Source organism: Triturus cristatus, chromosome 6 (assembly GCF_964204655.1).
Source record: "Triturus cristatus chromosome 6, aTriCri1.1, whole genome shotgun sequence".
Classification (NCBI taxonomy): domain Eukaryota; kingdom Metazoa; phylum Chordata; class Amphibia; order Caudata; family Salamandridae; genus Triturus; species Triturus cristatus.
In genome coordinates, this window is record NC_140589.1 from 1,224,619,896 (window position 1) to 1,224,634,502 (window position 14,607).

General features: G+C 40.4%; 1 protein-coding gene across 2 annotated transcripts in view; it reads right to left on the minus strand.

Moving 5' to 3' along the window:
• The window catches only part of FYN (FYN proto-oncogene, Src family tyrosine kinase), a 514,055-nt gene that overhangs the window by 63,152 nt on the left and 436,296 nt on the right, over positions 1-14,607 (minus strand). For both annotated transcript variants that reach the window (XM_085612142.1, XM_085612143.1), the window contains exons 11-12: positions 7,797-7,873; positions 7,547-7,700 (exon numbers count right to left, since the gene is read on the minus strand). In XM_085612142.1, the coding sequence (XP_085468268.1) occupies positions 7,547-7,700; positions 7,797-7,873 (231 nt within the window). The remainder of the gene's footprint in view (positions 1-7,546; positions 7,701-7,796; positions 7,874-14,607) is intronic.

Below are 14,607 nucleotides of genomic sequence, written 5' to 3' on the forward strand. Positions count from 1 at the left end.
TGCAGGAAACCAAAATGGGTTTGTAGCAGAAAAGTCTTCTTCAAAATATGGTACTGGGCAGGGCCGGCTTTAGCGCTAGTGGTGCCTGGCGGGGCAGTCGATTTGGCACCCCCCCAATGACCACCTTCTCCAAAGATTCTCTCATTACCACCCTCCACCAGTGCCCCTTTTCTCTCCATTGCCCTCCCTGACATACATTTAATGTTTTTATAGCATTACTCATAGTTCACTCACACTCATTTCTGAGATCTGCATGCTGCACCTTCTTTGCAGCAGGCACATTAATCCTCTGTACTTCTTTACGATGATTCAGAACTGCCAATAGACAACACTCCGATCTCTCTCCAACAGGAACTTTTATCACCAGAGTTATTTTGACATTTTTACTATTTCCTGAAAACTGCTCCACACACAATGAACTATGCAGCACTGCTTTTAAACCCAAAGTGCCCTCGAGGTCAGTGCCAGGTGCAGCTGCAACGCACCCTAAAGCCGGCCATGGTAGTGGGTTTTGTAGTACACTCAACCAATCACAGCAGCTGCTTCAAATAAACATGTATACGTGGACACTGCGTGCAGAGTATCTAACAGAGAACCCTCCCACACATAGAACTTTAGATTCTATGAAAAGGTAGCACTTTATAAAAGGAGTTGGGGATGTAATTACTGTGTAGACCGTTCCTATTGGAGCAGTACCAAGAATAATTTGCATGGGGCTGGGCTCTTGACTCGAGGTACAGTGAGCGAAAAATGATGGCCTGGAATGTGACTCAAACAATAGCCAGTAGCTGAGGTTAATTCCAGGGTTACATCCATCGCTTTTTGTTGCAGATTTCCCCTGCAAGCAGCAACCGTGGCATCATTGATTGGGAAGAAGGCAGCAATCACTTCAAAACAAACAAGCATTGGCATAGCCAATAGGTCTCGCCTTTGGGACCTTATAAGTGTTTAGCCATGCAACAGTTGCATAACTAAATACTTATAAGGTCCCAAAAGCGAGACCTATTGGCTATGCAAAGCGGCCGTGCGGCCGAGAAAGTGAAAGTGATCGCGATCAAACATCAAAGCGGCCGTGAAACCGAAAGTCATCGCGGTAAAGCACGGCGCGCGCCCCCGCGCACATGCACTGTAGCTCTAGGCTGGCCTGGTAGCACTTTTTGGAGCCCTCTCAATAAGTCTCGCCAGACCAGCGCATGCGCTGGATCAGGCGAGACCTAAAAAGAAGCACATACAGTGCTGCCAGGGCAGTACTAACTTAGAAGAGAAATGGAGAGCAGCCCCTTCGGGTCATGAGCCACACAGTGGGTGCCACTGCCACAGGGCAATGGGGAGTTTGAGAGGACATCACAGAGCTAGACTTAAAAGTCTAGTCAAGGTTCTTTGTGACCATAACCATTGTACCACAGAATAGTGTAATCTCTTGAAACACGATAGAGCTATCGCGATTCTGACTGAAAACCTATTGCAGTTTGTTATTAATGAAAGTTCTATGTAAAATAAGTTTTAAATATTATATTCAAAACAAGAAAGCATCATGTTCTAAATAATGCAAACAATTAGAGCAATGCGAGTCCAGATTAGCATATTAAAAATACAATTTCTTTAATGTATGAAGATTTTCGGATCACATCTATATTCTACTGGGCTAAGCATGTTGTATACCTGAGTACAAGCATATACCGATTTCTTTTTTAAAACGTTTTTGCTTTTTTTCTTGCAGCAGGCAATGAATGTGGGGGAAGGAATATAGAACATAAAGACTAACTGGATAGCTTGTTCACTGCAGGTCCAGCCCCGGAGAACAGTAGTCCACACAGACGGAAACATACCAGTGTTTTTATTTTTCTTTATTTTATTTTTTAACAAACTAATGCATGTTCTGTGTCCAGTCTTTAAAAAGAAATGCTTAGCTTTGATTTCTATGGATTCAGATTTAAGATGTTATTTTATATGTTATTATGGTTATCTACCTCTTTGTGTATACAGAACCTGTATGTTTGGATAGCACAACCTAACAGCCATTGCCTTGAGACAAATGGGTTTTCTCAGATTGCTGTTTACCAAGCCCTGATGGTCGGGACTTAGGCTAGTCAAGTACCTCCAGTCAGGTTTTCTCTGTTTTAGACCAAAATAAACACGGAAAGTCGGGGTCTCATTTAATGGCAGCTGAGTATTAACCAAGGGGCAAATTTGCTAACAAGTCATGTAACACAACACAGCAAGACAACTTTCTGTGCTGCGTTGCATGACAGGGAGAGTGCAGAAATGCACTATCTCTACTAAGATATGATGCATTCCTGCTCTCTCCCTGCAGTGGCGCACTGAGTGCAGCCTAGTACTAACGCAGGCACCCTTGCACCATGTTGCAAGGGTGTGTACGTTACATGCCGGACACCTTCCTGCACAAAATCTATTCTTTGAGGTTTTTTCTTCTTTCTGTGTGTGCTGCAGAATTCACCACATGTAAAAAGAAAAAAAACTTCAAGAAATACACATATTTATTCTTGTTGCGCCTGACCTGGGAAGACGTAGCACTTTGACGCATACTGAGGTTTACTAGTGTTAGTAAGTCAGGGAATGCACCAAAAACCGTGGGTGGATACATGGGAACGTCCACACTCCAGCCTTGGAACGCCTTCCTAGGGCAGAGCTGCCTTGTGTTAGTCCGGATGTACTAAGCCACGTACGAAGGCGTTGCTTGGCTTAGTAAATCTCACTGAAGCTCTTGCATTGCCTGGCGCTGCCTTGTGGTGTCAGGAGATAATGGGCGGCAAAATACTTTTATTTAAGAAAATCATTTCACCCCAGCTTTATTGGCAGGGTGTCTGGTGAGGTCTTTTGCCGAGGCTCATTGACAGGAATTTTACACGTAGCTGACTTTCTCTCTTAACAGACAACATAGCATCTTTAAAAACAAGCAGCTACTTTTATTTGTTCATGGATAGAGAGATGTACACACTTTAATATTCTTTCACAGTCATAGGTGGGACAGTATTAAGTTTGTTGATTTCATACAGTCATTAAAAAGTTAAGAGTCTGGCTTGGAGCACTATTAAAAAAGATGGCATAATCACAAATCTCATACACCATGCCACAAATAATTTGTAAGTTTCCCTGACATAAGTTGATACTTTTGAAACATAAATTATAACATCACTAGAAGTGCACGGCTTCTTAAATTAATCTTTGCATTGATTCATTTATGTTTCATCATTGCCTGGGCATGGAGGTGTCTGCAGAGATCACTTTACATGCAGAGAGCTATGAAATCTGCATGTACTTTGCAAAATATATCATTGCCAATGATCCTCATAAAAGTTGCAATATGTAAAATGACTTGCTCGTGCAAGAGTGTGTGTGTGTTTGTGCACGTGTGTGAGTTTACTCGCAGAGGAATCAGATCATTGAAGGAACTCAGCAAATGTTCACACAGTCTGGCCACTCCTGTAGAAGCCACTGGCTTAGTCCATGTATGAGGGGGATGTCTCATAGGCTAGGCAAAACCACTGCTTCCAAAGCAGGGGCCGGTCCTTTCTTTCTTGTCACCAGCATAACCCATCCATGCAAATCCCATTCAACTTGCCTGTGCCACTGATGGCCTGCCTCTCTGGTCCTTGCTGTCCTTTTGCCTATTATGGTATATCTGTAAATTTGAATAGATGCTTTAAACAATTACTCTTTTATGAATATGGCACTAGAAAGTGAATCTTTTTTGCACAATTTTAACCGGGTGCGTTTTCATAATTTCTTTTTTTTCATACATGTTTGTGTTTAACTAGCATCCGTTCAGCCCTTTATTAAATTACTACAGAAGAGTTTAAGGGAAATGCGCAGAACCCATTCCAAGAGAGAAGAATGGATAGAATCCTGACATTTCCCGCTTCTACCCATGCATAGAATTAGTTTTGAAAATGTGCAGACATTTCAGTACTTTGCAGAGCTGGTGGAATTTGATCTGGACTGTCTACAAACCATCCTCAACCTACAAAATAGAACATGCAGAATTTCCAGAATTCTGTGGTACAGTCTGCCTGTTGGCGTTGAGCCATTCCCCCGCCCTGCAGATAACGCAAGAATCTGGCCTTTCATATCCTAATGTTTAGCTCCTCTTTTTTGGGGTATGGACAAGCTTTACCTCTGTATATTAATCACTCATACATTTCTCCACTTCCCTAGCCTTCAGTTCATCTATCGTACAATGGCACTCCCAAGCGACATATTCAAAGTCGAACATTGTAGCTTATACAGTAAACGTAATGTGGTGTCCTAAAACCTTTGATTATTTATGTGTGTAGAAGTTTTGTCTAGCGGTGTGTGTCTCCTCACACTTACTTTATAACGCTGTGCAGAACCAAATAAATGCCACAATAATAGGGATTCGGAGTCCAAGCAACTGAGGTGCAAGGCCTCTGCTGAGTATTCCTTCTTCACTCCCTTTCTATCAGTAATGAGAAAAAAGGCCAAGTTGAACAGAAAGGTTTTAAAAGAATTTTCTGAATTGCAGGTGGCTGAGTTATGCTCTCAAGTTCATGTCCGGAAAATTCTGGAGCTTTGGGCCTTGAATTCTTAGTAAATTGCGTCTGTGTATTCTCTTAAGAAGGCATGTTTGCAACTAGAAGAATATCCTTTGAGGCTGAAGGGCGTGTGCTCCATTGAAGAGGTCAAGTGAAAAAACACCTTTCGTCTATATACCGATTGTTATTCTACCTGTTTGTGATTCTGATTGCCCTGCAAAAAAGAGACAAACTCTTCCTTAAGCTCTCACTTTGAATACAGCACGTGCTTCCCTAAATCTAGACTCTGCGTGCAACCCCCAGGAACCCAAAAAACACACCATCCATCAAGGCCTTAGCATTACTCAGGTACTGCAGCTGCTAAATGAGGAACAGATGCTCGCACAGTAGAAGAATGCACACATACATGTATAAAGAGCGGGGGATAGGTTTTCCACATTCCTCTCCGGAGCCAGCTCTAGGGGGCAACCACATTAAAGCCAAGGTAAATGTCTGGGCCACACTGCCACATCAAAAGGCGACTTCTAGATTTATGTTTCAAAGAACAGTATGAGTCCAACTCCCCTGTGGAATACAAAAACTGTGTATTGGTCTTTCTTTTTCGTTCTGATCACTGCCAGGACAAATACACGCGTTGGCAAAGTGAACCACTTATGTATTTTACATGGGGCCACTGCATACTTCCATTCTTGTCTATGTTTGCAGTAAGTATTTCATGTGCAAATAGGCACTAAGTGTTAAGAACAATGCCACATACAACTAAGATACAAAAACACAGAAGAAAGATTTCAGGTGTTACATCTGCAGTGACACTGCTTAAAAGTTCTCTTCAGTCACCACATCAACTATTTTCTGAATAGTTGCAAAGGGCCTGTTTTTCTATTATCCTTGAGGGAACATTCAATCCCAAACCGGATTCTAGTAGACAAAGCTTCACAGTACCTAGTACCACTGACGCCAAGTTACAGCAACTCAGCTGCAGTCTCTTGCCCATTCACGAACTGCAGACCAGAGTGCCTCCCCTGAGTTACTCACCTGTAGTTTTCACTGGTATCCTGATTTTTTGTGCCCAGCGCGCATGACAATAATGTGTGCGTATATTGATGCCAAGGCTGTTTCAAAAGTTCTGAGACCCAGAATGAGGCTCACTGGTCTGTACGGGCGCACCACGTGTGCCTTCCTAGGACATGGGACTACTGTTCATGTTGCCACATGATCATGAAGCAAAGGTGGCAGCATACCTTTTTGGGATCTATAGCACGGAAAAGGCCTTCTTCCTGTCCTTTTAAAAGTGAGATGGGTACATGCCTCACCCAGGTAAATTTCCACTACCATGATGTGCTTAGACCCTGCACCAACATCCCTGAGTGAGTGGTGTGTGCAGGGGGAGTCTATATGGTGACTGGTAGTGTGACTCCATGTTGAATGCAAGTTAGTGACTGTGAATTCAGTGGGATTCAAGGGATGCAGAAGTCAACCCAGGTGCTGGAGTCGGACTCTGTGCCTCCATGATCATTTTTAAATCATCATTGGTGCGCTGTGCCCAAGAACAAAGAGAGGGATCAACAGAGGAGGTGACTTCAGCACTGGACAGGCCTCACTGCCTCCTGATCTTTGCTGAAACCATAACCGGTGCACTGCACCAAAGAGAAGGAGAATGCAAGAGAGTCTGACCTTGTCTGTGGCCTCCAAAGACTAGGTCTGGCAGCCGACGCTCTGTGCTGCCCTTTCGGCGAGTGGATAATTTCCAAAACTGAAACATCGCCTGAACCAGACGGTGGGCCCTACATTTGTTTGGGAGGGAGATTTCACTTTGGCCTTTTACCACACTAGAGCATCCAATCACTAGTCGAGGACAGCATGGAGCTCCCCAACAACATCAAAGGAAGGTGAGGCTCTCACACACTGTCAGTCTCTATCCCCCTACACTACCCCCTTGGGAGGCCTTGGACTACTCGCCTTGGTACCCTGAGGTTAAAATTTTAATGGGAATACTTGATTTTCACTTTGCAGAGCCATAGCAGGCCAGCCCTGGGAAAGCAGTAGTAAAAGGCCTCAACCACCACAGTTGTGGCCCAGTCATACTTGGTTGCTCTGTGTCCCCCTAAAGGGTTATGACATAGTGCCAATCAATCACTTGAACTAAATAGAGGGAATCTTAGTCAAGGTAATCTTCCATCCACAAAACTAGATAGAACACAAGTATACGATACACATAAGCAGGTATGCATGCATTCAGTGTTTGGCCATCTCTTCGAGGGGGCTTCTCAGAGTTTATCTCTTGGGCAAAATGTATACACAGAACTCATTTGGTTGAAAAACACAGGAGAGGTAAGCACTTTATGATTTTATGAAAAGTCACCAGCATAGAAGTTTTGACAACAATATTTTATGAAATCAGCCACGGTTTAACACCCTACTAAAGTCCAACAGTCATTAAAAGGCTATGCGGTAAAAGTTTGGAAGATGGAACAGGCTGTTTCACACGCTTCAGCCAGTCCAAATCAATTTGGTCTCACTTTTCAACATCCTTCTACTGGCACCTCCAAATGGGTTTCTATCTTGCATTCTTCCCATCTGGGAATATATCAGATTGCAAAAATGGATGCCAGAGACCAACAAAAAAATGTGCAACCTCCTGTTTTCGTTGACTTTACCAAGGGGTGCCTTTGGTGTGAGACTCAGCTATAAGTCCATCCACTTCCTGAACAATAGGTTCAGTCCTTCTTCCATCCAAGGAAGTCATCTGAAGTGTACCCAAGCATTAGGGTTCGTAATCCTACAATTTAGGTATTGAAACTCCAGAAATTGACTTGGCGACAAATCGGAATACTTCTCACCAGTACATTTCTCTCTTATTTTCACATTTTTGATGGATCACTCCTGGCACATCTTTCGACCAGCACAAATTACTTACTATAACATGATATGCCTTTATTTGAGGACCAGTGAAGCAAAAATAGTACCGTAAACACAGGTCCCATCATTCAACCCTTTAGTTAGTAGTCAATGTTTGATTCTGATGACCTTACCTTGCCGTGCTGTGTACTCATTGTCTTCAATCAGCCTTGCCAGCCCAAAGTCTGCGATCTTGCAGATGAGCCCATTACCCACAAGAATGTTGGCAGATCGCAAGTCCCGGTGGATGTAATTCATTCGCTCAATGTAAGCCATGCCTCCTGCCACCTGTTGGAAAAATACAGCATGTATAATGCAAAAGCAAGGCCATCTTCTAGGTCAGAAACGACCACCTTTTTGTTTTTTTCCTCTTTTTGCACGTACCTGTGCTGCCATGTCCACTAAATTTGGCAACTTTAAGTTTCGCCCTTCTCCATCTTTGAGGAAATCTAGTAAACTTCCTGAAAATGCAAAACATGTACAGAGTTACAGAAAGTTGAGATAAAGTTAAATACATAATTAAATAGGCGTAATATCCTGTGAAGGAGTACAGGTCCACAGTTTACCTGCAACTCAAAACAGGTCCTGAGCATGTGAAAATAAGGGGCACTGAATAACGTCCCTTCCTGCTCTTGCAGAAGTAAGGTGAAACCATATGTACTATAGTTATGGATTATGATCAGGACATAGGGTTGGGGAAATAAACCTCATATCCCGTTCGAAGCTAATAATGTTCTTACAAATGTGTAGGCATTATTATTATTAAGAGAGTATCTCTTTGCACCTTTGTCAGTGGTCAAGTGAATTACTGGGCATAATGTGGCCCCTGTGGTGCTACAACTCCAAATCAGTGTGTCAATAAGGGTGCCACTCCATTTGTGGGTGCTCTTATAGTACTTCCTAAACAGGAGGTCCTTGTATTCCTATACTCTTTTGAAAGAGAGCAATACGATCCATAATTAGCATTCTTTGGAGGAAAATTATTTATGGTCATATTGCATAAACTGTTCAGGGAGGGCCCATTTGCACTCAGCTGCTATTCGGTACGCATTATATAACTTATGGTGAGGGAAAGTTAATGAAGTCTGTTCCTTTCTGCACAGGTCAGTGCTAATTTGCAGCAGCCAAATCAAATTGAAGCTAAACAGCACACCCTTCCAATCTATAATGTGTTAAACAGGTTCAGATTCCTCTACCTTAGGTAGAAGAATATCTTCTTGATATCTACAACCACTCGGTCAAGGAAGGCTTGGTCTAGCGATTGGTCGTCTCCATAGAAGAGTGGAGGAGGTCAATAATTATTGAACGTGTTTGTATAAGTTAAAGTATAAATGATGGACAACATTAATAAATGCTATCTCTTTAAGATGAAATAGGATCACTCCACGCTTATGGGGTTAAACAGGGATGGAGGAAAAAATGACGGAGAGTGGACAAAATGCAGGATAATGGCGAATGGCCAGAATTAGTTCTATGTGGTGAACTATCATTTTCTGATGTATGATCGAAATGCTGCAGAAGTACAAACATTATTTACCTATAAAAAATGGTTTGCAGCTTGAGTCTACTAGATGCATAATTCTGACATCTAATGGTTGGGCTCAGAATTATATCTTATTTTCCCCAATGTGAACAAGTATTGTCAAATCCAATAGGTCTATAATTTGGAAAGTCTGTTTTTCTTTGTTATGGTTTTTGCAAAACTTTATTGTTCAGGAAGCTGCCGGGCCCTCATCAATTAACAAAAAACTTTGGCTAAAGGCAAAAAAATGTTTATGTCTCACAATAGCGCACATTACCATAGTACTCTCTGGCATGGAAGAGAAATACTTTGCATGTGGATGTACTCCTTGTAAAGGGGCAGCATGCCGTAATTCATAGTGAAGTCAACTAATAGCTGAAGTCGGCTGACACTTGCCCCCTGCTGGGGCTGGGAAAGAAAAATGTGAATGACACAACCACAGACTAATGGATGAAGTTTGGCTGAAGGCTAAAAACCCTGTAGTAAATATGCTATCCACATCATTTTAGTAAAATCAATAGGTCTTTGTTATCCCATATTTAAAAAAAAGCCAATTGGTTTGGCATTGGCTGACAGCCTCTTACCTTTGTGAAAGAAGGAAAGAGAGAAAGAAAGAAGGCAATAAAAAGACAGAAAGAGGGCGAGCAGGAAAGAAGGAAAAAAGGATCTCAGAAAGAAAGAAGGATAAAAAAAGAGAGAAAGAAAGAAGGATCGATAGAACGAAAGAGCAAAGAAAGAGAGGATAGAAAGAAGGAAAGAAGGAAAAGATAAACAAAAATGAGCTGATATTCAGTATTCACGTCAGCTGCTGCCTGTATTACTGTTGTACTTCCAAAAACTGCGTTCTCTACAACTTTGGTGCGCTACTGTTATTGAAGTGGCCTCATTTTCCTACTTTTTTTTAATTTCACATATGCATTATTACACAAAGTCATCGAATGCACAGCACATAAAGAAGAAAGGTTACTTATATATAGGGATGGCTTACTCTGAATCAACCCACTGAGCTATCTCAGCAGCAAGCAAAGGTGTCACTGATTCCACAGTAATGACCTATCTACCTGACTCAGGTATATATGCATAATTACACTCTTAATAGATTATTTCACCTGCATCAAAATAATCCATGACTATACTGTAAATTAACTATCTTACCGCCGCACGAAGATAACTGTAATTCCAATTTCAGATTCTAAAGCACCCATTCTCTGCTTTTTCCGAGAGTCTAAGTATAACATATTGGATACTAAAACAAAAATTGCACCCCATCTATGTTGAAATAAGAGTGGTACAAGTGTGCTGAAAATGAAACGCAATACAGGTAGTCTTTTTTCCTGGGCTAAGATTATTAGAGAACCATTTGTGAAACTAAGTCCAGGATAAACAATTCTGCAAAATTGTCCGCTTATAAGTTCACATAATATAATATTGAAGCTTTGGGTTTGTGTATCATATTGGAATAGATAGATAATTTAACTTTATTGTGTGCATAGCAAAAAGGGGATAACTTGGAGAACAGTTTCCATAGGTCAGAATGTTATGTCCATTTGTATAGCACACTAATCACCCTTCATGGCTTCCAGGTGTTTGAGCAGGTGTGTAGGTGAGTGTTACCATAAAAGAAATTAAAATGTAAAAAAAAAATACATAAAAAAATATACATAATTAATGGCCAGTGAATAAACGACATATAAATATCAATTATTAAAAAAAGAAAAATTATTTTCTTCCCCACCAACACATCCAGAAAAAGTAAAACAAATTAACAAATATATGAGTAATACACATATAAATACTAAAATCCATAGAAAAATAAATTAAAGAGTGGAACAATTACACAATTATTAATAACTTAATTATTTACATAGTTATTAATCATATAAATAATGTAAAAAAACTAATTACAATACATTAAAGTTCATATAATTACCCACCCGTATACCCCAACAGGCTCAGTAGCCCACACCTAAACTATAACTAAAATAAATCAGTGTTAAACAACTCACATAATTAGTAATCGATTAAATAATAAATTAACAAATAATAAATAATTGTAAATGAACTATTATTTAATTAACATTCCACCCTATACCCCTACAAGCCCAGCAGCCAGCACCTAAAACATAAGAAACATAAACCAGTATTAAACAATTTACATAATTAATATTCAATTAAATAATTAACAACTAATAATTATTTGTTAATGAGTTATTACTTAAATAGATTCCCATACTATACCCCTACAAACCAGCAGCCGCACTTAAAATACAACTAAAATAAATCAGTATTAAACAATTTACATAATTAATGTTCAATTATATAATTGGGTAATTTTTCATCACTAATGTTGTTATCATAATATATTTTTCCAACATTTCTGTTACCCGATATTTTGAATTCAATATTCTAAGTACTGCAGTAACCCATAGAAGTGGATGCTGAAAAAAGGAAACCTCCCACTTCATGCATTATTTTGCAATTCCTTTTGCAGATAGGCTTTGGCATCCTGGGTGAGGACGCACATGAATGCCCACACACACACACACTGAACACCCAAAGGACATGGCAGCCTTTTAAAACTGTCTAAATATGGAAAGCTAGTGTGACATTCTAATAATTCAAGAAGGAAATGCCACACAGTCATTCAGACAAACTCATAGCCAGTAAAAAAATTCCCATTAATCTCATGATCAACCTTTACCTTTAATGTAATTGGTGTAGGTCACAGGCAGCAGGCCTGCCTTTACGGTTCTTTAAAGATAGGGCACACAGTATATGACGTCTGGTTCGGGGTTTGCAGATTTGCCAATTAACAGTTCTTTTTTAAGGGCCTTTTCTTTAAAACAAAGATTTTATACCAAGGAAAACTCTAAGTCTTGAAAAGAATAAGCTTTCTATTGGGGTTAGTGTGCCCTTATAGAGCGCAACTCACTCTATGATCCGACACCCCTCTTACAGCGGACTTTGAACTTTTTAATTTTTCATTCCTGACAATGTTCTCAGACCAATCCGGTTTCTCTCTGCAACACCATCTAGAGACTGTTGAAACCCATATAGGCTTCTTTTTCTGTTGATTGTTACCCAGTAAGTGTCTGTGGGTAGAAAGGCCCATTCAAGACCCTTGGAAATGCTTCCACTCCTCGGGGCAGAAATGATCACCTGTACATTGCAGCACAGGGCACAGACATCCTGCCTTTCTGAGAAAAGGCCTACACTTTCACAGCCCACCCTAATATGGGTTGCTTGCTCTATGAATTTACTTGTCCTCAAAAGGTAGGTCCCGTTCACTTAAACTTTGTAAGCATCAAGTACTCAAGCATCAAGTACTCAAAGTAGATCATTGAAGGAATACCAGTTTGTTTGGAAAACTAGTATGTGATAGCAAACATAGAAAAAGACACTACTTTCAGAAGACTGTTTCCAAGTGTGTGGATTTCTGATAAAGGAGGGTTCAGTAGCAGGACATAGGGCTTGCTTAACACACTGAAGTCAGGAGCCATCAAAACAGATCAATGGCGTAGCCTGCAGCAAGCTTTCAGCGCATTATTAATGGATGACTGTCTGTCGATTGATTCTTCAACTGCTCTTGGCATTCTTAAGGAGAATTTTTGATTCACTTCAGAATATACACCTGAAAGCAACGAGTGAGTCAAAGAATATGAAAAATGTCCGCGGGAGATGAGTCAATGAGTACAAAGTATGACTCAATGCGAATGCTAGGATAGGATACTGTTATTCTGTCAAGCAGCAATGCCAGATATTGTTGCTAGTGATGAAGGTGATTGTGAGTTGGTGAAGGCGTGTGCTGGAGCCAAAACACTAATCAATGCTTTACTGGGAGTATCGCCACCTAATAAATTCACGAAGTCAAAAAGCAAAGCTGGTAAAAATATAGGCCTCAATACCAACAACCGCAAAATATAAGTACTCTGTATATATAGAAACAAATCCTTCAGATAACTTTGATAAAACAATAAAATATATTTCTGGGTTTTACATTACAAGACTGACGTCAATAATTCTAACCTTTCAATATATAGACTCCACAATATCGACTATGACGATACTGTCAAGGCAAGCATAAATAGAGAAGCATTGACTTCTCTTAACTCCACATCAGCTTCCCTTGACTCCACATCTACTTATTTTGATAATATTTTGGTAGTCAACATTGTGGAGGTAATACAAGTGCAGGTTCATAGAAAACTTTTACTAATGTGGTTGAACACCATCATTCCAAGGAAGACAAGAGGGCCGTGACACTAACATATCGGGGCTCACACTTGTCTACGGTAGAACCGTTTGATCATACTAGACACTGTGTTCAATATGTTTGTCTATGCAAAGTGTCTCATCTGGGCTAGTGAATGATTTGATGTGTCAAAGCACCGCTATGTTGCTGCACATCGTTGTAGCCCTTGGTCCACATCAGTTCTCTGCCATGACAATTTTTCCCACAGGGCAAGGCGTTGATCCTGCCGCGTGTCAGCAGAATATAGAAGTGACACAATGTCTACTGAAAATAAAAGAGAGTTTCCCTGAACTGAGCTGTGGAACATTACAGTGTGCTCTTTAATTGTCAATAACCACTCACTCAACGTTAGGCCCTCGTTACGAGTTGCCCCGTAATTGGAATGATATTTATTGCACCTGATAAAATGCAACTCTGTTGAACCGGAACTTCTCAGGTGCGATAAATACGACCCAATCTTGCAGGTTTTAGTGCTTATTATACCCAAATCTGCAAGTTCTGGTAAATACAGGGCATTTTTACCCCAATAAATATCAGCAGTCTATACCTCCCAATATTTATCACATAGTTGAGATATATGCAGTAACAGCAGTTTCTAGACATATCGCAGTTAACCAGGTCACTTGTAATTAGGGCCATGGGATGCTGTGTGAGTTTACTACATGTGATTACAGTGACCATGTGCAGTCTCCAGATTACAGTGGAGAATCAATTGTGGGTGCATGATTCCCATGCAGAAGAAAAGGCCTAAACTGTTACATGAGATACTGTGCCACATTCCTGGACAAACCTATAAAAGATTCTGATATCCTTTTTGTCATATGGAGAAAGCAACTGAAATTTTTGGCAGTGAAGGAACAAGTTATGCAGCAGGGTAGTCTAAATTATGTGGCAAGTGATGGCAAATTATGCAGCAACTTTTGAAATTAAAAAGCCCTCCAGATATGCATACTCATTTCATATTTATCTGTTTCACTCAAAAGTACTTTAGGAATGAAAGCATGGGGCTGCAGCTTTAAGAACGGGTTTGTGATGTAAACATACATTTGTCCTAATAGCGACAAATGTCATGGCAGAGAAAGAATCACTCTATCTACGCTATTTAAAATCCACTTCAGTATTTAAGGTTTTTGTTTCCTGCTGCAGACAAAAGCCATTCTCCCAGTCCATCATGAGGGTATGTTTACACTATTGTAAATAACCTGGTCGGCTCTTTAGATGTTTAATTATACCAATCAACAGAGGAGGTAACCAGTGAACTTCCGTTAAGTGTCGGTAGCACATTGCTCCACGTGTGCAATAACCTGAATAACTTTTGAATGATCTGAGTGAGAAACAACTTATATTTTGTTAAACTCTGCAAATTTTGCAAGAGACGATGGAGAGAGTGGTAACTGCACCAAATGTATATTAATGCAGAA